General features: G+C 49.8%; 8 protein-coding genes across 8 annotated transcripts; 4 read left to right on the forward strand and 4 right to left on the reverse strand.

Moving 5' to 3' along the window:
• Positions 1-409: 409 nt before the first annotated feature.
• Positions 410-2,446, reverse strand: GIQ15_02180 (DNA damage-inducible protein 1; the record flags this gene model as incomplete). The annotated part of the gene is made up of 4 exons (XM_033549597.1): positions 410-1,146; positions 1,204-1,874; positions 1,938-1,977; positions 2,389-2,446. 4 exons carry the CDS (start codon positions 2,444-2,446, stop codon positions 410-412), a joined length of 1,506 nt encoding a protein of 501 aa, XP_033406758.1.
• A 1,467-nt stretch (positions 2,447-3,913) lies between these two features.
• Positions 3,914-4,996, forward strand: GIQ15_02181 (uncharacterized protein; the record flags this gene model as incomplete). The annotated part of the gene is made up of 3 exons (XM_033549598.1): positions 3,914-4,393; positions 4,449-4,910; positions 4,970-4,996. 3 exons carry the CDS (start codon positions 3,914-3,916, stop codon positions 4,994-4,996), a joined length of 969 nt encoding a protein of 322 aa, XP_033406759.1.
• Positions 4,997-5,682: 686 nt separating this feature from the next.
• GIQ15_02182 (nucleolar GTP-binding protein 1) lies at positions 5,683-7,975 on the forward strand (the record flags this gene model as incomplete). The annotated part of the gene is made up of 5 exons (XM_033549599.1): positions 5,683-5,703; positions 5,803-5,911; positions 5,993-6,094; positions 6,188-7,875; positions 7,934-7,975. 5 exons carry the CDS (start codon positions 5,683-5,685, stop codon positions 7,973-7,975), a joined length of 1,962 nt encoding a protein of 653 aa, XP_033406760.1.
• A 545-nt stretch (positions 7,976-8,520) lies between these two features.
• Positions 8,521-9,206, forward strand: GIQ15_02183 (phosphatidylglycerol/phosphatidylinositol transfer protein; the record flags this gene model as incomplete). The annotated part of the gene is made up of 3 exons (XM_033549600.1): positions 8,521-8,738; positions 8,835-9,051; positions 9,114-9,206. 3 exons carry the CDS (start codon positions 8,521-8,523, stop codon positions 9,204-9,206), a joined length of 528 nt encoding a protein of 175 aa, XP_033406761.1.
• Positions 9,207-9,882: 676 nt separating this feature from the next.
• Positions 9,883-10,602, reverse strand: GIQ15_02184 (vacuolar ATP synthase subunit F; the record flags this gene model as incomplete). Its single annotated transcript, XM_033549601.1, has 5 exons — positions 9,883-10,023; positions 10,104-10,241; positions 10,339-10,372; positions 10,460-10,494; positions 10,585-10,602. The coding sequence occupies 5 exons, from the start codon at positions 10,600-10,602 to the stop codon at positions 9,883-9,885; spliced, it is 366 nt and encodes a 121-aa protein (XP_033406762.1).
• Positions 10,603-16,204: 5,602 nt separating this feature from the next.
• GIQ15_02185 (methylenetetrahydrofolate reductase 1) lies at positions 16,205-18,203 on the reverse strand (the record flags this gene model as incomplete). The annotated part of the gene is made up of 3 exons (XM_033549602.1): positions 16,205-16,380; positions 16,449-17,320; positions 17,380-18,203. The coding sequence occupies 3 exons, from the start codon at positions 18,201-18,203 to the stop codon at positions 16,205-16,207; spliced, it is 1,872 nt and encodes a 623-aa protein (XP_033406763.1).
• Positions 18,204-19,820: 1,617 nt separating this feature from the next.
• Positions 19,821-20,558, forward strand: GIQ15_02186 (uncharacterized protein; the record flags this gene model as incomplete). Its single annotated transcript, XM_033549603.1, has 1 exon — positions 19,821-20,558. The coding sequence occupies one exon, from the start codon at positions 19,821-19,823 to the stop codon at positions 20,556-20,558; it is 738 nt and encodes a 245-aa protein (XP_033406764.1).
• Positions 20,559-20,839: 281 nt separating this feature from the next.
• Positions 20,840-23,339, reverse strand: GIQ15_02187 (3-isopropylmalate dehydratase; the record flags this gene model as incomplete). The annotated part of the gene is made up of 4 exons (XM_033549604.1): positions 20,840-22,945; positions 23,004-23,078; positions 23,141-23,172; positions 23,240-23,339. 4 exons carry the CDS (start codon positions 23,337-23,339, stop codon positions 20,840-20,842), a joined length of 2,313 nt encoding a protein of 770 aa, XP_033406765.1.
• Between the last annotated feature and the right edge of the window lie 282 nt (positions 23,340-23,621).

Here is a 23,621-nt window from a genome sequence, read left to right on the forward strand (position 1 = left end):
CCTTCCCCTTACCCCTTGCCCCTTGCCCCTTGCCCCTACCATTTCACCCCTACAGCCCCCACCATTCCTACCATGATGACGACGTGATGATGATTAATGAATTTAACGTGCAAAGGATCTGGAGTATATTTTCCTTTTCTCGCCATGTACTATGTAAACATAAAGGGTGCATTTTCAAACCTTGCATATCTATTCTCTCCACTATTTTTCTTTCCTATCCCAATATTTCGGTAGTAAGAGTGTTAATTTCATCGTTCGAGTTTCGGGATTATTTTTCAAACTATATTATAATGGAAAGTTTTGCATACGTCCTATCACATTTCATTTCATTGAACCGTAACTGCGTTGAAGGTAACTTGAATTACATTTTTCTTCCAATTCACTTTTAATTGGCCTTGAGTTCCCGTTCCTAGATAAGATATCCAATTGCACCGTCGAGATTACCATTTGCAGCATCTAGAGCCTGGATGGCCTCATCTCGCGTAAATCCTAGATCTGTTATTTTTGCAATCGAGTCAGCTGGCCAGCGTGAGGCTCGCTGCTGTGTGTTAGCGGCTGAAGGGCCTACGGGAGCTGAGCCGGTGCCAGCAGCAGCAGCAGAGGAAGATGCAGGCGGGTGCAGTGATGAAGAGGGCGGTGCTGTTGGTCGCTGGATGCCCATTCCTCCAGCTGGCTGCTGCACGGCGCCCGTTCTCCCTCCGACAACAGCTCCATCGCGGCCCATCACCATTGGCTCGTCTTCAAACTCATCCTGATGCTTGGGTATATCAGCTTCGTGTAAGAACGGGACGGTTTCATTGCGGATTTTCAATACGCCTTCTTTCAAGTCGATGCATGCTTGGTGCCGTTTAAGCATATCTAACCCTAGTAAAAGGTCTATGTGCTTGCCGTCCATCACCGTAAAGGAGCAAGGGAGGAACATGTCGCCGATCTTGATTTCGGCGCAGTGGACACGGCCCAGGATGTCGGCGGTGCCAACGCCCTTTGCGATACCTCCGTATCGTCTATCGATTAACCGCATGATGTTGCAGGCTGAGGCACACTCCGGTGACATTATAGTGACCTGTGCCCCGGAGTCGACGAATGCTTTCACCTTGTGCCCGTTTACTTCTACTGGGATATACAGCATAGATACTCGACCGAACGCTAATACAGTTAATATAGAAAGTATATAAAAAATTGTTTGGAAACAAAAAGACATACCTTCAGGAGTGTGTTCCATGGCCGTGTGTAGGTTTTCTGTAACTGCATTCTGACGAATGATCTCCTCGATCTCTCGCTGCGCAGCGAGATTGAACGGATCCGCATTCAACATGGCTATTCTTGCTTCCTTCGCTGCCTCTGCCTGCGCCTCCGCACGGCGATGGGAGAGCATTATGTCTCTAAACCGCTGCGGATCATCTACTGCTGCCGCCAGCTGTGGATTCTGCTGCCTGACAGCCGACAGCACCCTCGGGTCTCCCAGCATATGCAGACGTATCGTCTCTGGGTCTGGTATCGCCTGCTGCCGGCGCGAGGACTCGCCTTGCTGCGGAGGGCCTCCAGCTCCTCCTCCTCCTCCTGCTGCTGCTGATGCCCGCGAGGGGTTACCCTGGCCTGAGCCCGAGCCCGAAGCCGAACCGGAGCCTGGGGCTGGGACTCGGACTTGCATACCCAGCATGTCACCTTCGCGTATGCCTATCTGACCCAGCGGCTTTGTATCATCTGAGAGGAGCTGGTTGTTGTGAAAGAGGTACTGTGACTGCGGGGGGATCTGGATCTCGCTCTGTATGACGGCCTTGAGGTCTGCCAGAGTCATGTCTTCGCCGACATCGAGCGAGACGATATCCGAGCTGATAGCGACATTGGACGCGACAACAGAGACCGTGATGCGCCTTTGACTCTGGTTAATATGGGGTAACCCTGCAAGCTCCGGAGGAGGAGGTAGAGCGACTTACATCTTGCACCAGTCGCAGTCGCAGCAAATAGATAAAAAGGCTGTTTATATTAAAGCGTGTGTGCGGAACCCGGGAGCTTGTATCTTGTTCCTGAGTATGGCCCTGGTGATGGGGGGAAAAGGCGTGAGGGACAGATGATGTCCAGGCTCCAAGCAATGACGCAGGCGGCTCTTCCGCACCACTTGGCCTTCGACAGACGTCTTCGAGGAGATGGACGAAGTATTGGAGAGCACAAGACAGAAGGTTAGAGCTGCAGCTAATATGGAGAAGAAACAACCAGGGAGGATGTTATTTATACACCTAAAATGCTAACTCTATCGAAACCAGGTCGGACGAAGGACTGAGAGCGGACAATCCACCGAAGCACCGGGAAGGAAGCAGAAAGAAAGAAAAAGAGCGCCATGAATTAGTAACAGTCGCCAATCCATGCAGACTGATTCATATTGATTACCTCCTGCGTCTGCGGCGCTGCAAGGACGCGCCCTCTTCTCCGGCTGCTGCTGCTCCATCCCTCGAACAAGCCAGATACAAACGCAGGCGGGTGGGTGTTATTGGCCGGGGGAGGTGAAACTCGACAAGTACGCACCCGTTCTATATCCACGATGAAAGCCTTGGAGTAACCACTGCCAGATACAGGACAGATGCATTCTCTTCTCGTGCAGGAGGCCCGAGATGTTGCATATGGACTACGGGATACGACGCGCCTCCCGTCTTGTCTGGAGAGGGACGACAGGGATAGACGGGATGTTCCTCTGCAGGTGAACAGATATCTCACCATGCTGCGCGGCATCGTGTGTCACATATATCACGACTTACACGGCTATCACCTGGCAACGAGAGAGAGACAGAGGATAGACGAATAAGACGGGACAGAGGATAGACAGGAGAGGAACAAAACGAGAGAAGAGAGAGGCATCCCTTGTAACTACCCAGGCTTATCCAGCTTCCCTGTACATAAGCTCCCGGTGTCTTCATCCCTCGATCATCCTGAGCGCCAGGAGGAGTTTGTCCCAGGTCCAGGCATCTGCAGGGGGCTGTTTGTTCCATGACGTCCAGCTCGTAACTCCCGTTGCTGTCTCGAGATTGCCGGTTTATCGTCCGTTTGTTCTATCGTTTGTCCGTTCTGTCTGTCTGTCTGTCTGTCTGTCCGTCTGTCTGTAGATGCAACGGCCCGGCCATGGGCTTGAAGATACTCCCGTGCTACTAGTATCGCCAGCCAGAAACTGCGTGAAGAGCATGTATCTCCCATGTACCACCAGCCAAGTACCGTGACCAGCGCGGGTGAAAACTTAGGATGCAGAACTTCGACTTCAACCAGCATACACCACCAGCATACAAACGACGACGACGACGACGACGACGACGACCACGGACAGGACGAACACGGACAGCCTCGCGGATAGACACAGGACGGACAGACACGAACGCCTCGCGCAATCCCTTTTCGACGGCTTCCAGCTGTTCCACAGCTAGACGCAGCCTAGGACGCCACAGTCTGCCAACAGTCGATCGCCCCTCAATTCTCTGCCAGCTCGCACGCCAGAACAGTTTGGTGGGATAATATTTCAAAGGTAGAAACTCCTTGCGCTGCTATCTCGGCCCTGGTCTCCCCTGGTGCCTCTGCGGCCTCTTCGTGGTGAGGCGGGGTGCTCTTCCTACGGTGCTTGCCTGAGGCCTGCCCCTCCTCCTTGCGCAGAGCAGAGCCTGGTGATATGGCGGCTTCATACCCTGTACCCAGTACAGTGCGGTTCAAGCACCGGTGCTGTAAAGGGAGAAAGAAATACGTTAGATGTGGTGTTCGTCTCTTTGTTTTATTGCTGTTCTTTTTGCTAGCCTTACAATATACACGCTGTTATACTGCCTCTTCAACCCTTGCTAACGGCCTTAAAAAACTAGTTCCTGCAGACTGTAACGCGAATATCTAGCGGAACCCTGAAATAGGTGATACTATACCTACCCTGTCTGGGCCCGCTGTCATGGCAGAAGGCACTTCCATATCCGCGACCCCGGTCGACGAAACACACGATACCAGCCCCCCTGCCTTTCACGCCGTTCATCTTAACGACGTCTCAGGGCTCGCGGGTCGACCGTCTGCGCTCTCGCCGAAACTATGGGCTAAACCCCGGTCTGAGCTCCCCAACGGCGCCAGCGCTAAGGGACTAGAAGCGGAGGACGACGAGGATGAGGATGACGACGACGATGATGACGAGGATGTTGAGGAGGTATATGCGGCCACAGGTGGTGCCTTTGGAGGCACAGAAGAAGACGACTTTGTAGCCGTAGACCATTCGGATGCGTCTGACTACCCTTGGTATATGCGGTCCCGCGCACCAGCAAGGAAGTCGGAGCTAGATCGTCTCCACCCATATGTTCAGCTACTCTCGGTGTCGGATGCTGAGGCCTGTGAGAAAGTTGAAGCTGCCTTCCCTGAGAATCAGAGGTGCTCTAAAGAACATGTATGTCTCTCCCTCCAACACGCTTTATCGAGCCCGTCTAACCCGGAATAACCAGATAACCTACCGTCTCTCGAAATGCCCCGAACTGTCTCTTGGAATTTTCTCCATCCCCCCAGCTACGGCGGATAAGCCTAAACCCAAACCAGAGCTCATTGCACACGTCCTATCTACCAGAACAACGTCATCCGTAATCACCAATGCGACAATGGGAGTTCCAAAGGACTGGAGAAGTAAAAAGTCAACCTTACCCGCCCCAGGCGATGACGAGCCTATTGGCCACCAGGACCAGGGGTCAACTATCGCCATTCACTCACTCGCTGTTCTCCCAGAGCACCAGGACAAGGGTCTCGGCAAAATGCTAATAAAGTCATACATCCAGCGGATCCAGGACGCGAAAATCGCGGATCGTGTCGTCCTGTTAGCCCACGACCATCTCCTAGCATTTTATACTAGCCTAGGATTTGAGAATGTTGGACGTAGTAAATGCACTTTTGGCGGCGGTGGCTGGAATGATTTGGTATGTCTTTGAATTACCCTTTACCGTTACCGTCAGCAGTGCTAATATCATTCGAATAGGTCCTCGAGCTCAACAAGGCTAACTGAGTGTTCATGCGTTGAACTCTTTACGTTGGAACTACCCTCCATCTCTATTTTCCTTCTTGTCGATAGTTATTCTTTGTGGCGGAGTATATGTGGCTCCTTCTGCATGCGGGCTTTTGTGTGATATTTGGAATGGCAGTCGGTGGTGTGAGTACGTCGTATCTACATGAGCTCTATAATCCTGGCAGCGGGTGTCCCAGGAACGGTGGAAAAGCATTGTTACGCATTATGAACATGACGGACGCGGTGGCAGGTAGGCGGGCTGGGGCAGGAGAAGGACAGAGCAGGGCAGGGCAGGGCAGGACAGGGCACGGAGGGAGGTATATCGAGATGAAAAGGACGAAACTGTACTATAGCAATAGCAATATCACTGTATGTATCTTTTGCTCCCGGAATCGTCCCTTTTGCCCTTTTTGGGAAACTTCGACCTCTGTGATTAGGTAATATATATACTCGGAATATTTATTAATCCGATATCTCTATATACTCACGTGATAGCTTATAATTTCCACTTTAACCTGCCAAGACCCCGGGAAAAGCTTCCGTTTATGGCCAGAAATCTCAGAAATCAAAAAAGTTTCCCACCTTTTGATAAAGTCCGGAATTTTTGATTTGGAGGAAGAAACAAATCGTCTTTGTTGAGCTTCGACCCTACGTTAAAAAGCAAGGGACGATAACTCGAGCTCATCATGAAGACCACTTGGAAGGATGTAAGTTTTATTCCCTTTCCCCGTTTAACGGCCTCTGTGTGGCTGCAATTCGCTTGACAGGTCGAGTAGAGCGGTGTCTAACTGTGTGCGCTCGACTAGATCCAACCGGTGCCGACGCACCAGGAGTTCCTTGATATTGTCCTGAGTCGGACACAAAGACGATTGCCCACGCAGATCCGTGCTGGGTTCAAGATCAGTCGAATCAGAGGTATGCTCTCTTGAGCTTATTCTCTAGAACCGAGACGAAGGACGAAGGGACCGGTTGGCTAATGAAATATCAAACGTGTAGCCTTCTATACGCGAAAGGTCAAATTCACCTCTGAGACTTTCTGTGAGAAATTCTCGGCGATTCTTGATGGATTCCCAAGACTGCAGGATATTCATCCATTTCGTAAGAATCTCTTACCTTGAAAAAAAGCGGGGGATATGAACGTCCCTATAAGGGAAATTTTCTCGGACTGACCGAATTTTTTTTCTCTTTTAGACAAGGATTTGTTGAACACGCTGTACGATGCCGACCATTTCAGAATTGCGCTCGGTCAATTGTCGACTGCGAAGCGCCTGGTCGAGACGGTTTCTCGCGATTACGTACGCTTGCTTAAATATGCACAGTCGCTGTTCCAGTGCAAGCAGCTGAAGAGAGCTGCCCTTGGACGTATGGCAACGATATGCAAGCGTCTAAAAGATCCGCTCCTCTATCTCGAGCAGGTCCGTCAGCATTTGGGCCGTCTTCCAGCGATCGACCCCAACACTCGAACCCTACTTATCTGCGGATATCCAAATGTTGGTAAATCAAGTTTCCTGAAGAGCGTCACCAAGGCGGATGTCGATGTTCAGCCATACGCTTTCACTACGAAGAGTTTGTTCGTTGGACATTTCGACTATAAGTATCTCCGATTCCAGGCCATCGACACCCCGGGAATTCTAGACCACCCGCTCGAGGAGATGAACACCATCGAGATGCAGTCGATCACGGCAATTGCGCATTTGAGATCGGCCATTCTCTACTTTATGGATCTCTCTGAACAGTGTGGCTACTCGGTTATCGACCAGATCAAGCTATTCAACAGTATCAAACCGCTTTTCTCGAATAAGCTCGTTTTCATCGTTATCAACAAGATCGACGTGATGCGCCCAGAGAACCTTGACCCTGAGACCCAGGAGCAACTGCAGGCTGTCCTTAAATCATCTGGTGTGGAGATGCTGCAGCTTTCATGCACTACGACCGAAGGAGTGACTGCGGTGAAAAATGCGGCTTGCGACAGACTGATCGCCGAGCGAGTTGCACAGAAGTTGAACACGGGTGCCAATAGCTCAGGCGCTCCTACAGGACGACTGGGCGACGTTTTGGCTCGTATTCATGTAGCTCAACCTTTGGGTGGAGTGCGTGAAACGTTCATCCCGGAGGCCGTCAAGACGCTCAAGAAATACGATAAGAATGACCCCGAGAGACGCAAACTGGCAAGGGATATCGAAGAAGAGAATGGTGGCGCTGGTGTTTACAGCTTTGATCTCAAGGAGGGCTACCTCCTCGCCGATGACGATTGGAAGCACGATAAGATGCCTGAGGTCTGGGAAGGAAAGAACATCTACGACTTTGTCGATCCTGATATTGAGGAGAAATTGGCACAGCTGGAAGAGGAGGAAGAGAAGTTGGAGGAAGAAGGATACTACGACTCTGACGAATCCGTTGAAGATGCTGACGAGGCTGAGATTCGCATGAAAGCTGATCTGATCAGAGAGAAGCGGGCACTGATCATGAATGACTCGAAGATGAGGAAATCCCTGAAGAACCGCGCGCTGATTCCACGAAGCTCAAGGAGCAAGAAACTGTCTGATATGGAGAAACATCTCGATTCGATCGGTTACAAGGCAACTGCCTCTTCTTCGCGTGCCAGAGCTCAGCCTCAATCCCGTGGCCGAACCGCCACTAGAGATGAGCCAGATGCCATGGACGTTGATACCCCAGAGTCGCAACACGATGCACTCCGACGAGCCGTCAGCCGTGCACGAAACCAGGCAGCTACCAACCGTCGCGTGGACGGTGTGACCAACTTGTCAAGCAGGTCCAACGCAGAGCGACTCATGAAACTCGGCCAGAAGACCATGAACCGTATGGCCAGACAGGGTGAAGCAGACAGACACACTCCTGCCTCTCTACCCAAACATTTGGTATGTCACTCACTTATCTTCCAGTCGTTTACTCTGTTACTAACCCTCAACCTTTCAGTTCTCTGGCAAGCGTTCTATCGGCAAGACCCAACGACGTTAAGGAAATTCAAGTTGATACCATTTCAGGGTTTATACTTTTATCATTTAATGCTTTTTCCTATGACGAAATGACGTTCCCTGTTTTCTTGAGACCCTTGGAGTTCGCGGTGTTATGGCTCGATTCCCTATACTTATAGAAGGTTAATGAGTGCTCTTGTCGGAAAAGTTACCTTAGCCTCAGTTGCAAATACAATATCAGTCAAATTAATCCTGTCCTGTCTTCTCCCTTAGTATAGCTGTATAGTTGTATAGCTGTTCTATGCATGTAAAGCTCAAAATTGAGCCAGGTTATTTATTGAGTTTGGCTGACCAACCACAGCTTTGGCCGCATGACATAACTTCTCGCCGAGCCCCAACTCAACTCTCCAACTCCAACTGCAACTCCAGCTCAACGCATCAACTACTCCTCACAGACAGACTTGTATCTACTTAGTGCACTCTCGTTATTCTATCTAGCTGGCAAGAAACAGCTGAATTTATCTCTCCATATCCTTTACCGCGCCGCTCCAGGCAGTCACTCGAAGCACCCAGAGGGATATCGTCATCATGCAGTTCCCTTCGACCGCTCTCCTCGCTCTCCTGATCTCTCCACTCGCCCTAGCCGCTCCCTCCTCGCCTTTCCTCGATAGCTTCTCGCAGACGCCGATAAAGATAGAGGATGATATCAGCGTACCCGGCGTTAACCCGCTAACTTACTGTACCGACCCGACGGGGAACATTCTTACCATCGAACGGGTAGACCTGTCTCCAAATCCACCTATTCCGTAAGTCACTGCATGAAAATACCCTAGATCTAGGCAGAAATATGCCTTTGTTCGCATATATACTGGTATCCAGGACTAACGCTTGAGATACCGCAGTGGCAAACCCCTCCAGATCAAAGCCTCGGGTGTCTTTTCAAAGCAGGTCGACAAGGGCGCCACGGTCCAGCTGCAGGTCAAATATGGCTTCCTTCAGCTAATAAACCAGGAAATGGATCTATGTGAACAAACTGGGAACGTTGGTCTGAAATGTCCCCTTGAAAAGGGCAAGATGGTGTTCAGCAAGAGCGTCGATATTCCCGCGGAGGTTCCTCCGGTGAGCAGCCTTGTTTATCTCCCAGGCATATGTACATGACTAATTCGAATCCTTTTTAATAGGGTAAATATACTGTCAAGGCGGACGTTCAGACTGCTGGCGGAGAGCCAGTCACCTGTCTGGATGCTTCTGTTACATTCGAGATCAAAATTTAAAGCAATATCGCCTCGATACGTCGCCGCAGTCCGTCGAACACTATGTGAACTGTCACAATCCATACTTGAGCTCCTTCAATTGCCCAGTCATTTTCGAACGGATGGCCGAGGATCTGATTTGATGACCTTGGTACGGACCAACATGAAATGATACGATATGGTTATGGATCGAGTGGTGACTTTTTGGATACTCTTATGCTCATACGAGCAGGCTTGCGTTGTTTTACCTCATCCTCTGGACGAGACCAGGTGTAGCATCCTGACCTCCACGCATTAGTCTCACACACGCCCTCTCTCGAGGAACATACGCTCACGTCAGTGCCTGTTATGCTATATTTTTGGGTTTTTTCTTACTTTGGCTGTTTTGGCTGTATATCCACGTCGTTCTAGCGTGTTTTGTTCCATCTGCTTTACTGTTTCTCTGTTCGATGTTTCATTAATTCGGTTTTTCTTTTCAATGATAAATAGACGACAATAATATGCGATATATCACGGATGTAATTTCTTTCAGTCTTATGCCAGTCGAGCCCCATGTCTCGTAGTGATTATGTATTGAAGACTAAGGGAGTCATTATAAATAGAAATGTTCAGCTTTCGGCTCTATATTATCGTGAAACATCACCGAAATATATATAAATATATCAAAGTACCGCATCTTTCTTCGTGCAAAACATAACTACTCGCCAAACAGCCTTCTCACTCGTCGTAATACACTATCCTTCTCGGGGTCGTAAGGATGGTCCTTGCTTGGAATCTCAAGCACGGCTGGGAAGGCATCAGTGAAGGTGTCTACGCTATTGCGTATCCTCTCAGCCACCTATTTTACCGAATCACGGTTAGTGGGACATCCCTGACATTTATGGCTGAAGATGGAAAGGGGAATATTTGTGTACGTACGTGCTGGTTTATGAGTAGGACACCAATGTCTTTTCTCTCCTGTGTAAAATTTCGGAACGCCTTCTCGATGGCGCTGGTCTCAGTCTTGGAGTCAACCACGAGAAAGTTGCGCTGGGAGTCTGGAGGATCCGTTACATGCTGGTTACCGCAAGTTAGATCCGAGTATCAATATTTGGCATTTCGTTATTTCTCCCTGAATGGAGGGGCTCAGGATTAGGCTCGTTGGTATACTCACGCCTACGCCAGCAAGGAGGAGGCCAGTGACTGAGCTGTATCAAAGATCATATGTTAGTGAAGTACTCCCCACATTCACATTTATTTAAGTCAATGCAAGGTAGGATTTCGGGAATACTTACTCCTCATCGCCGATAACAGCAAGGAATTGCCTATCCTATATATAAGACACATGGTATCAGTATATGCGAGCTCGTCAATCCGCGATATATGACAATCAGATTCGATGTATGATGCGGCACTGTACCTTGGAGCCTGAAGTCATAGTGCTTTCGATTCACCGGCCAGAGAGGAGAGGTTCAGCGAATTAGTCCAGCGGGAACCAACTCGGATAACAAACGGGTGATTCTTTCAGAGGCAGCACAATCCCTTGCAGAGGAAGAGTAAACGGCCAACTTCGTCGCTGGTGGAAGCTGTTTGACCGTGAAGCTGCTTATCAGATGCACATGATCTCATAGTGCTTATGTAATACATACATTCCTCACCTCGTCGCGATGGATTCATTCAGTAGTAGTAATAACATATCAAGGAGACTGCTTCTGGCCTTAACAAGACAAAGCATCTTATTGTTTACAAAGCTTCTAACAAACCTCATCGTGCAGTTGTTTTGTTAACTGACCAGGAGTATAGGCCATATCACGTGATAGAGAGCTACCTCAGCAACAACGCTCAGTTTAGTAAACAAATATTTTGATACAGCGACGAGAGCAGCAGACCTCGAACACCACTCCCCAGGGTCTAGGTGTTGCGCGTTTGGGACCTTGTTGGATTCTTGGATCGGAAATCGATAGAGAACTGAACCGGAAAAGCTTTGGAGAGATCATGTGTCGGAGTTAAGAAGCACCAATAACCAACAGCCGCCTACTCCTTTCCAGCATCGACAGCCATATCGCTGAATCCTCACGCCCTACCACCCGCGATGCCTCCTCTCATCCGACGAAGACCGCTCCTAGAGCGTATTAAAGCCTACTTGAACCCTCTTGACTTCCTACTATGGCTGTCAGAGGAGCTTGATTCCAGTGATTGGGAGCAGTGGGAGAAAGAGTGGGCGTTACCTGTTGGAATTGGCATGAATGTTCTCTTCCTCGTTGCGCGTGCGAACAGCCAGAAAGGAAGTCGAGCTCATGATGATGTTTTTGGGGATGAGGGAGGTGTGAGCTATATTGCTTGGCTGGTACGTTGATGCTCTAGGAGGAATACATGGTGCAATTTTTTTTAACTGACCGTATATTGGGACTTGACAGGCTTCGTTTATGGTTCACGCTTTAGCGCTTCTTTCTATTTCGAATGCGCTCTACGCGTTTAGCCGGAAACGGCCTTATCGACTATTCGAAGTGCCTATTGATAACGTGCCTTCAACGCCCTCCGCTCGGCGAGTTCAGGTGAACTCTTCGCCGATGGCGTCCTCGCCTCTACGCTTAATATCCAGTGTCCTGTCTGTTGGCTCGGCGGAGCAGAGGGCGCATCCTGATGCGCAGCGTGATGTATGGCAAGTTTCGGTCTGGGATCCGCATCCCCTCGCCATTCGGCTGTTCTGTCTGTTTAGCCCTGGCCACATCCTGGTTTATTGGCTATTCCTCCCTACCCTTTCTACGGACCCCAGGCCTAGCGTGACGATAGTGACGACTATATTCGTGGCCATACTTTTGACTGCACAGATGTCAACCCTTTCAGCTTCGTACTCACAGCAGGCTAAGGACTCGGCCTTAGTTCACAAGGAGGTTCTCAACGAATATGACACGAAATTTGTCCACCCTAGAACAGAACCAGGGATGCGCAGCGTTGCAACACAATTTTCAGAGGCAGATTCATATATCCAGCATAAAGATGAAAAGTACAATGTGGTGGAGGCTCAGACACCAGTCGTTACACAGCACGCCTTTAAAACTCGCCCAAATCCCAATTATATTCATCATGTCGATCCTGATTATCGTGTTAAACGACAACAGGCAACTCCTCGGGCGTCTCTATCGACGCCTAGAATATCATCAACTGGTTCAATACAGCGACCATCTGATACCCAAACACCTTCATATTCTATAGATCCATTTTCACCAAGCACTACACAAAGCGGAGCAATCCGCCAACCCCAATTTCGGCCCATATCAGGGACAGGAGATGGTGGGAGCCTTGGGGTGTATTCCCACGCCCAATCACCTTTGCGCAAGTCTTCAACTCCCCTTTTTGACCGAGGGCGGAAAAGTACTACCTTCCGAGATTCCGATGGCATACAGAGCCCCAGAAATATACCAAGCAGCCCTCTCAAGAGATCCAGTGTTGCGGGTGATATGAGTTCAATGTTATCATCCCATAGACGAGCCCGGCTAGCGAACGATGTCACTCCTAGGAGGGAAAGCGGGAGGTTTTGATTATTGTCCCTCTCTTTTTATACGTCTTAACATACCTACAAAGAAGTCAGATTTGTACAACAGCCCCTTTTAGCCTTGCAGTTTTAAATTCAGCCGATGATACGATTATATGATCTTTACCTTGCTGCTCCTTTCCGCATACTCCATGGCTCCTTCTACTAACCCATTTTTATCTTTTCTTGTTTGTTTATTTATCCTATCCATCGCTATTTCTTAGAATCAGGGTAAGCAACTGCCAAATGGGGGCCAATATCCTCTTTGGTCTTAATGTTGATGCTTCATAAAAGCTTCATTTTGCTAACGAGGAACACATCGCAAGACTATCGTTTCAACAGCAGCATATAATATCCCACTCTCTCTTGGACTTGATGCTTTATTTTGCGAGATATTCTTACTCTTAAGTGACCACCCACTTCAAGTTCTTCTTCACTGCAATGCCTATATTAACACCGTCTACCTCGGGTTCCAGCGCTGCTTCATCAACTGTGGCTGCTCGTGGAGGTAAATTGGATAAAACGGGCCCAAAGAAACAGCCACGCTCATCCTCTTGGTCGGCATGGCTTTCAGCCTCCGTATTTCGTGCCCCTGAGGCACAGAGTCATCCTACTTTTACTGGTCATGATGGGCAAAACGACAACGATCCTGGGGTCGATGCCAAACCAGAGGATGAGGCAGATATCGGCAAAAAAGGAAACCTTCGCAAGCCCGGTCAGAGTGATGAACATAAGAAATGTGTTACCATCGAAGAACCCCCCGAAGACGCAGGCAATGATGCAGAAATTGATGTGCACAGTGATGCAGGGACCGTCAGGAGACCCGCGATACCCGGCAGCAATACAACACCTAGTTTTTTTCTATCACCACCACTGCCTGATGGCCATCAAGCCTCATCTGCCGAAGCTACTGATCGCTTGTCAGGAGAGCGTCAACATATGAGAACCACCCTTTCTCACCCTGAGCGTCAATGGAGTGAAGACCACGCTCAACACCCAGCTGGTCGAAGAAGGACTTCCCGAACAGTCAGTCGAGACGATTGTCTGACGGCTCGCGGTGCAAACCCACGTACTGGAGTCGTTAGCCCCAGTGCAACGGACGAAAGCCATTCAGATGACCTATGCCCTCAGGTAGAGAACCCAAGTGGCACGGTAAACCAGAAATGGCGTCTCAAAGGAGATCAATGGATTAGCTTAGATGCTTCGGAGAGGACACCATTGCCTACACCTTCTACTGACGATGATACGCATAATTCGCATTTCATTGATCCTCAAGGTCAAGCACAAGCTCGTATGCCCCATTCTTCAGGTGTTGGCGAGAGACTCAGAAACTATCGAGACCGCTTTATCGTCAACGCACCATCCGCAAGGGAGTCATGTCCTCCAACTATGACTCCGCAGCAAGCTACAGACTTCCAGCGTGCTTATAACCGACTTCTTCGCCATGAGAACGATATGATGGACCCCGAAAGGGCGCCGAGTCCCAGAAGTATGACTGCTGAAGGGCCTAGCACCCCTCCAAGAAAATTGTTAAAGGTTCGCGATGCACCCCCTTACAGTGCAGGGCCTCCAAGGAGGGAACATAGGGGAGACCGACCTCCAGTACCTTATAAACCCCATCATGAAAGTGGATCACCGCAATGGAGGCGTAGCTCTGCTCCTTCTAACGGCCAACAACCACGGAACGGGTGGAGGGAACAGACCAACAAATGTTTTTTAGAAGATGGGCAAGCATATGGAGGAGAAGAAAGGGCCCTGCGGATGCGGAACCCGCACGCAGTCGACCCCCAGCAGAGGACGTGGCGACGCCCTTCAGAGATGCCTCCGTACAGACCGCCTGGTCAGTACATCCAACGCAGCCCCCAGGATGCACAGTATGGAAACCGCCGTTACCCCAGCATGCCAAAATACCCCCAGGAACCCCATCCATATTACCGGAAAGAACTCATCGAAAGAGACAGCCCCGACAGCATCCAAGAGAGAAGGTTATCCAGGACCTTTCACATCGAACCCCGTGGCCACGCAAGTCAGACGCTTCAGCTTGGGATCCCAGCGGCGGACGACGTACTCGCTACCATTACCACTACCACTACCACGTCCACAGTCACACCCATTCGACTCAACACCACCGAGGTGGACAATTACTTTACCAAGGACGAAGTCATGGACAAGACAAGCTCCTCCGGACAATCTCACAGGGCATCCGGAGAAAGCGTCGCCACCACTGGCACGAAGACAGGGAGTTCAGGAAGTGCAGGAAGTGCGGAGAATGTCGAAGATTTAGGAGGCAGGGGCCAGACAGCAGCATTTCACGTCATCGGGTTTGGGAAAAATACCCAGGGGGTGGATGGGCCCATCACTATCTTAGGGATCCAAGATGGCGAAACAAAAGATATAAATGAGGCTAGTCTAACCCAGCTGATCGTCCGAGGTTTATTCTTCATCAAAATGGCATTCGATCGTTCACTATCGATTGTGATATGCTGTTTAACTCTTACCGCAGCGACATGTAAGGGGTATTATCAGTATGTGGTGTCAAGAGTGCCACTTAAACTAAGAACAAGACCGGGCTTAGGGTCAACGGGGGCGGTAGGTGGTGTTTTACTTGTAGCCATCGCTGTGTCTCTTATTCTGAACGTTTCAGCAGGGGAATTCCCCTTTAGGAGCTCCCAGAATACAACACAAGCTACACGAGGCCATTATGTCGCTTATTGATGCCCTACACTCGTTCAGATAGAAAGCGTTTCTTTTACTACCCTCTCTAGTGTTGTTCTACGTATTAGACAATGAAATCATTACTAGCCAATCGTCGTGGTTCTGTTACACCTTCATTTAAAAGTGAGAATAAGAGTTCAAAGTACATTCGTTTTATCGAAAAAAATCCATAGAATTCTTTTTGAATATTAGCATATGAAAATTACAAAATGCTCTAGAAAAAAAGTAACCTAATCGCTGGTTTATTCATGTTGAAATAATGTTGAAAAAGTCATCACCCGTTGCATCATCACAATCATCAAGGTAGTACTTTGTTGAAATCTTCCTTTTGGTTGCGCGCCTCCCGCCCTTTCGCCCGCCATGATATAATTGGATAAAATGATGCATCTCAGGCTCTTTTGTTTCCTCTTCTCCCTGTTCCTCTAGACGCCGCTTTCCCATGCATTGAGTTGAGTCTAGCCCCGGCTGTCTTCCTTAGACCACAAGTTCTCCCTTTTTTTGGCGTTCACCTTTGTATTCTTCTATTGAAACGCCGATAGTGCAAGGGTCGAGAGGAATTAGAGGTGAGGTCATAGAGAGATAACGAAACGAAAAATAAAAACAAAAACGAAAAAATCAAAATGATATGCTTTAGAACGAAACACGAATGTTGAATGGGGTATTTGACGAAGGTAAGTTGAAATGGAACCAAAAAAAGAGGGTTTAAAGTGGTGGTGGTGGTAAATTGCGAGTTAGAGAGAGTGTGTGTTGGGGGATGGCAGTTGCAATAGAGACATGGTGTGGATTAGCTCTAGTTTGCTGTAACAGCTAGTTTCTCAGCCTTTGAGACCAGCGCTTCTGATGATGTTCCGTTCTGCTCTGGTGCAGCAGCTTGTTGAGTGCCGCTGACTTCAGTCTCGAGGTCCTTTACGACGAGACCCTTGAATAGGTCGAAAATGTCGTGTGTCTTGTGGAAGTCATTGTTTACTAAAGTTATGCATTAGTAGATACTCTTATGAACCTGAAGGAATATACGTGTTAGAGTGATGACTTACCGATGTTGAAAAGATACCAGTTATCCATCGTGTTTTGGATCAGCTTCCTGCTGGGGCTTGCAGCGTCGTGGCATTTGGCCCAGTCATCGCCCAGTCTGTATGCCTCGTCCTTCCAAGCTAGGAAACTGACTGTCTCTACGATTGTAGGTTGAATCACTTCCTTGGAAGCGAAGATACCCCAGGTGACGGCATTGGGTGTATCGCTGGTGTTTGTCTTCAGCTCGCCGTTCTTGTTGATACAATGGTACGTCAGGTCAGAATTGGTCTCGATGCGTCTAATAACCTCATCGATCAAGGTAGGAGAGACGAGTAGCTCGAGATACGCCTTTTGGTACACGTAACCATTCTTAGGTCCCCATCCATAGACTGGATGCGAGGATTGCGCTCCGTTGATCGCCGGCTGGGAGTTGATGGTCAGGAATCCCCTGTTGTTGAGTTCTATCAGGTCATCCTTGATGATATCCGACTCTTGCGTGATGGCGCTTTCACTCCATGGAAGTCTGTCGAGTTTCCCTTCCAGGAAGCGGATGAAGATATTCGATAGGTCTTTGATAGACTTGGGCTCACCCCATAGCTTAACGTTTTGCTCGTTGGTGCCCTTGAGTCCGATACCGTAAACGTCAAGTTCTCCGAATGCGGGGGACCGGGAGTCGGTCCAGCGGCCGTTGGGGAACTCATCCCAGGACTGGGTGCGTGCGACGTATGATTGATGTCTGTGTCTCCAGAAAATAGGTCGAACGTCTTCCTCTCTCCTTCCAAGACCCAAAGACTTTCTCCATGGCAATGGCTTCTGGAGAGGGGTCTCGGAGGACGGCTTCAAGTTTAATTCCTCCAAAACCATGGAGGTTGACTGTGCAAGATTCATAGTATAGCTGTACATAATTTGGTCAGTCAGGGGCCTTGAAGGAAAGAAGAATGGAAGGGAACATACAAGTGCAGATGGTGAATGCCACCATCGAGTAGTTTTCTACACATTTCGGACACAAGAGCCTTTCCGATCTGCTTGACGGCGGCGTCATCGTTTTTGACAGGCTCGAGAGCCTCAAGCCAGCCCTTGGGGATCTTGCACTTGACCCAGTTCGTTCGACGAATGAAGGCCGCATAGGTCGAGATGGGCATGATACCGGGTATGATGGGTACGGCGATGCCAGCCTCCCGGCACTTCTTGACCCAGTCCAGGAAATGTTCGGCATCGTAAAACATCTGGGTGATGATAAATGTACTACCCATATCGACCTTCTCCTTCAGGTACTTCATCAAGAGCTCAGGGTCTTCCTCGTCCTCGCACCCTTCTGGGTAACCGGCAACGCCGATATCGAAGTGGTTACCATACTTCTCCCTGATATACTGGACAAGATCCCTCGCATACCGGAATCCGCCTTCGGTCTGCTCCCACGCCTCTTTCTCTCGCGGCGGGTCTCCTCGCAGAGCTAGGATGTTGGTGCATCCGGCCTTGAAGGCACTCTGGAGAGCTTCGTCGACCCTCTCCCTGGGCATATCCGTACAGGTGAGATGCATGCAGGTCTCCAGTCCATAGACGGACTGGGCTACATGGACCATCTCACATGTAAGCTCTGCCAGCCGGCCTCCCGCACCCCATGTTATATCGATAAAAGCTGGTCCAAGTCCATGCATACGGTCCATACGATCGTACAGGTTCTGCACACCTTGCGCCGTCTTTGGAGGGAAGAATTCGAAGGAGATTCCGGGCCGTCCAGTGGCCTCTGCCAGGGCCAATTTGTCTTTGATATGCATCTTGGGTTAAGCTATTGAGCCGTAACGTTAGCCACGCAGCACAGCACACAGCACAAGGATGCCACTTTTAGCTCCGAAGCAAGCAATATGAACGCGGAGGAAAGGGAGATTAAAACAGAATCGTCGATAGACCATAGGTAGGTGTTTTGGTGGTCGGTGCAATTCACGCCAGGTTTATGGGTTTTCCCTCCGAGGTCGGTTTCACCCCTCTATGAGGATAGACAAAGAGCCGTTCCACCGACAACAAGACAGAAGGGATGAAGGGAGCAAAAAAGAGTATGAAATCGCCCTCAGCCAGCCTCGAGACGTACCTGTCTACCGCTTACAGCGATCAATTAGAGATAAATAAGCCGAAGTAGCAGGTCGAGAAAAAAGTCAAGAAAAAAAGCCTCCGAGCTGGCCCAGGGGTCTAAGGTCCGATCCTTCTACCTGCTATCTTTTCCGACTGGGAGGACTTTCAACCGAAGTAACGTTTGCGTGCCCACCTGTCTGCCAGTATGCGCAACATATAGTGTTAAGATGGCGATTTATCTCATGGGGCGGGCGGTTGGAGCTGTAGAGGAAGTTGGATGAGCTCTGGAGAGCGGCGGCGATAGTGAGAAGCTGCAGTCAGAGAGCCCGAGCAGAGATATAGCAGAGATAGAGCAGATGATGTAGTAGCAGTCCGGAGTAATAGATGTAGATAGAGAAGTGAAAGTAGAGAGAGAAGTAGAGAGGAAAAGGAAGAGGAAGAGGAGGGATGTCAGATATTTAAGAAAAGGAGTTTGCCCGTTTCTGCGCGATTCCACAGTTCAATGGCGTTTCTTTCTTTTCCCAACTCCTTTTCCCAGACTTTCAACTACGAAGGGATGATAATAACTATTTATGTCTGCTCTACTCTGCCTTTACCCCTCCACTATCACTTGCTCGTCCCGTATTCACCCCTGTGCAGAGAACTGGCGATCGGCTTTCCTGTCCCTTGCGCCCTTGTCCAGCTCGTCCTGTCCCTTGCGCCCTTGTCCAGCTCGTCCTGTCACCCTGGCTGACCGGAAGGCATACGGCATCAGCATCGCGATAGGATACAGGCTCCCTGATGCCTTCGGAAGGCGGACAGGCTCACCGGCTTCCACGCTGGCAGGGATTGGTCTGTACGATATTGATATTCAGCCCGGCGCATCGTGAAGTGTCCAGCAAGGATCTCGCTGCTCTCAAGTAACGCAGCGTGATATTCAGTATTTCAAAGACGACTGCGTGCTGTGACCTCACGTGTAGACTGAGTATCGTGTATCATATTGTAGATGTCGGTGTATGTAGATATATGGTATGTAGATGTAGATGTAGATGTTATGTATGTGTAGGTGTATCGTAGCGAACTGGTGGAGAGCGGGGGACCATGAACAGAAGACGAAGAAGAAGAAGAAGAAGAAGAGAAGAGAAGTTATAGACACAACTCACTGCTCCGACTTCCATCATCCTCGACGCGATAGAGACGCCTGTCACATCGACTGAACATCGAAGAAAAGGCCAATTGCTCTCTCCGAACGATCCTGAAGCTCATCGCAAGTTATACCCCGCCTCGCAGGAAAAAAAATCTACATCTCTTCACGATAATTATATACTGTCCAGCGTCAACTCGCCATGTCAAACCAGGACTCCTCCAGCGGCAGCAAGTCGCCAGACTACAAGTCGAACCTCCTCTCCATCCTCATCTCGAGCAAAGTCCTCTCGTTCGGCTCCTACGTCCTCAAATCAGGCCGGAACTCGCCCTACTTCTTCACCACCACCCTACTGCACACCGCACCGCTACTGCACGCCACAGCCTCTGCCTGCGCGACTGTACTGTCCAGTCCGCCATTTGCTACAGCTCAGGATAACGGACAGGCCGCCGTTCCTAACTTTGATATCATTTTCGGCCCTGCTTATAAGGGAATACCGCTCTGCACGGCTGTGTTGAACGAGCTCGGAGTCCGGGATACCCAGGGCGTATGGGATAATGTGAGCTACTCGTTTAATAGGAAAGAGGCCAAGAGTCACGGCGAGGGAGGGAGTATCGTCGGTGCGTCCCTGAAGGGCAAACGGATAGTCATCATAGACGATGTTATCACGGCTGGCACGGCGTTGAGGGAAGCTGTTGGCATCATCGAGAAAGAAGGCGGTATCGTGGTTGGTGTGCTCGTTCTCTTGGACAGACAGGAGAGAGTCAATGATACGGAAACCAAGAGCGCCGTTGGAGCTGCACAGAGGGACCTGGGGGAGTCGGTTCCTGTTCGTGCGGTGCTGGGTTTGAACGATATTATTGAGAAGCTGGGAGACGATATCGGGAAGGAGAATCTGAAGAATCTCCTTGAATACAGAGCCAAATATGGCGCCGAGTAGTTGAGGAGCTGGATGGAAGTTCTAGATCAAATGATAAATCTGACAGTGTATATGACTAGGCATTCTTAATGAAAACTAACGGACAGAAGATGCTCAATTTCATATGATGCTATGATGTTAAACACGCAAGAGCCTCCTTTTTTCAAAGACATATACACAGGTACAATATCGCCCGAAAACATGATGCAGTTATGTAGGTATTATGACGCCACGCGTAATGTCGACAGTGTATGAACATGGGGGAATACAATAGGCTCTGTTAACTTTTTTTCTTTCCTCTCTCACCATTCCAGTGGTTCACCCTTGACCTCGCCCCTGTTTGTCTTGGGAACGGGAGCAGCTTCTACCATGACAGGCCCTGTTTGCCCGTTTTTCCGCTTCAGGTATCCGCTTCCATCCAACCAGGGGGTGTCGCGTGTCCGCTGACCCTCGAACTTGCGGATCATGCCTTCCATCTGCATGGTTAAGCCGATGTCATCGAGGCCGTTGACTAGGCAGTGTTTTCGGAACTCCTCGACTTCGAACTCTGCAAGCTTGTTGCCGGCAGCGTCATTGATGCGTTGGTTGACCAGGTCGACTTCCAATTCGTGACCGGCATCGGCCTCAGCAGCTAGTTTCTTGAGGATTTTCTCATCGGGGATAGCGATGGGGAGCATCCCGTTCTTGAATGTGTTGTTGAAGAAAATGTCTGCAAATGATGGTGCAATTATACACTTTATGCCAAAATCAAGCAGGGCCCAGGGGGCATGTTCACGAGAACTCCCACATCCAAAGTTCTCGCCGCTGACGAGGATCTTAGCGTTGCGGTATGGCTCCTTGTTAAGGACAAAGTTGGGGTTTTCTGATTCGTCTTCGTTATATCGGAGAGGATGGAACAGGGCACTTCCAAGGCCAGTGCGCTTGATTGTCTTGAGGAACTGTTTGGGGATGATGGCATCGGTGTCAACGTTCGCCCGGTCCAGGAATGCGGTGATTCCCTTGAGGGTGGTAAACTTGGGTAGCCCGGCCGATGTCTTCTCCGCAGTAGTGTTGGTATGAGGCTCATTATCTTCGGGGTAGTCAAGAATCCGGTCGAGCTCGTCCTCATCGTCCACGTCGGCATGAATTTCGAGTTTCGGCGAGGACTTCTTTTGTGTCGTTGGGATTGTTGATGCAATCTTGCGTACATCAGCGAGCTTTCCGACTATAGCGGCGGCGGCTGCCATGGCAGGGGACATCAGATGTGTTCGGCCAGCGGCTCCCTGTCGGCCTTCGAAGTTTCTGTTCGATGTACTGGCGCATCTTTCTCTAGGCGAGAGGATATCCGGGTTCATACCGAGACACATGGAGCATCCCGCTTCCCTCCACTCGAATCCAGCATCAAGAAATATCTTGTCAAGACCTTCGGATTCAGCCTGTCGCTTGACCAAGCCGGATCCAGGAACAATCATTGCACGCATGATATTTGAGACAATTTTCTTGCCTTCCACAATATGAGCAGCAACCCGAAGATCCTCAATTCGTGCATTCGTGCAGGAACCAATAAAGACCTTGTCGACTGGGATATCCTCCATTCGTGTACCGGCGGTGAGACCCATATACTCCAGGGCCCGACGGCAGCTTGCTTTCTTGACCTCGTCCGTGAAATCATCGGGGCCAGGGACGACACCGGTGATTGGAACAACGTCCTGAGGCGACGTGCCCCAAGATATCGTTGGCACGATATCCTTTGCATCAATGACGACCTCCCTATCGTAAACAGCACCGTCGTCTGATTTCAAGCTTGACCAGTAGGCTACTGCCTTCTTCCATTCTGGGCTGTCGTACTTTGGCGCGAGAGGTCTGCCCTTTAAGTACTCGAATGTGATTTCATCAGGCGCAATCATACCAGCTCTGGCACCGGCTTCGATAGACATATTGCAGATTGACATGCGTGCTTCCATGCTGAGTCCTCGTATAGCAGATCCACAGAACTCGATGACAGCTCCATTACCGCCCGCAGTTCCGATCACACCGATCACGTACAGGACTATGTCCTTACTGCTGACGCCTGGTGGAAGCTCCCCATCTACCTGTACACGCATGTTCTTACTTCTCTTGGTGATCAAGGTCTGAGTTGCAAGAACATGTTCGACCTCGCTGGTGCCGATACCGAACGCCAATGCGCCGAATGCTCCATGGGTAGAGGTATGGCTGTCACCACAGACAACGGTGGTACCAGGTAGAGTGAACCCTTGTTCGGGGCCAATGATGTGAACGATGCCTTGTCTCTTGTCTCCCAACCCAAAGTAGGTGATGCCGAAGTCCTTGATGTTGTCTTCCAGCGTCATGCATTGTATCCGAGAATCGGCCTCTTGCACGAATCCTGCAACATTCTTGTATGTTTCGCGGGAGGTCGTAGGGATGTTCTATAAAACATTATGGTCAGCCACCGGTCCGCCTAAGAGTGTAGATATGTGTTCTTACGTGATCAACTGTTGCCAATGTGCAGTCTGGCCTCCTAACCTTCCGTCCAGCGTTCTTCAGGCCTTCAAAAGCTTGCTGTGGGGTAGCGCGTTAGCATTTGCAGCTATGGAGCAGGGGTCAAGCTGTACACGACTTACTGGCGACGTAACCTCATGCACAAGATGTCTATCTGCAAGTTCAAGCTTATATTAGCATGCGAGATCCTATAGCAGGGGGGCCGGTGAAAAGGTACGTACCTATATACAACAGGATTGTGCCATCTTTCTGTTCGTTGACGATATGATCCCTGAAGACCTTGTCGTACAGCGTCTTTGGCGTTTTATCTAGAGCCGGCATTGTTGCGAGTCTTGTAACGAGCCACGCCTGGCAGAGAGGAAGAGGGAGAGAATGTGAGAGTGAGGAAGTTGAAGTTGTAGTTGTCAATTGGGATCCTGGAGCTTTCCTTCTCGTCCATATATAGTGAAGCTTGGAGCTGGCGGGGAGCGGCCGGTATCGGCGGTCATCAGCTTATGACGTACTCCGATTGGCCAAGAAGCGCCAAGACGCGGGTATTAGTCATGTCGTGGCATCGGGCCGAGGTCGCCGCTTTCGGACTCTTTCTATAGAAGTATAAGTATG

The sequence above is a fragment of the Arthroderma uncinatum genome (assembly GCF_011692745.1).
Source record: "Arthroderma uncinatum strain CBS 119779 chromosome Unknown scaffold2, whole genome shotgun sequence".
NCBI classification, from domain to species: domain Eukaryota; kingdom Fungi; phylum Ascomycota; class Eurotiomycetes; order Onygenales; family Arthrodermataceae; genus Arthroderma; species Arthroderma uncinatum.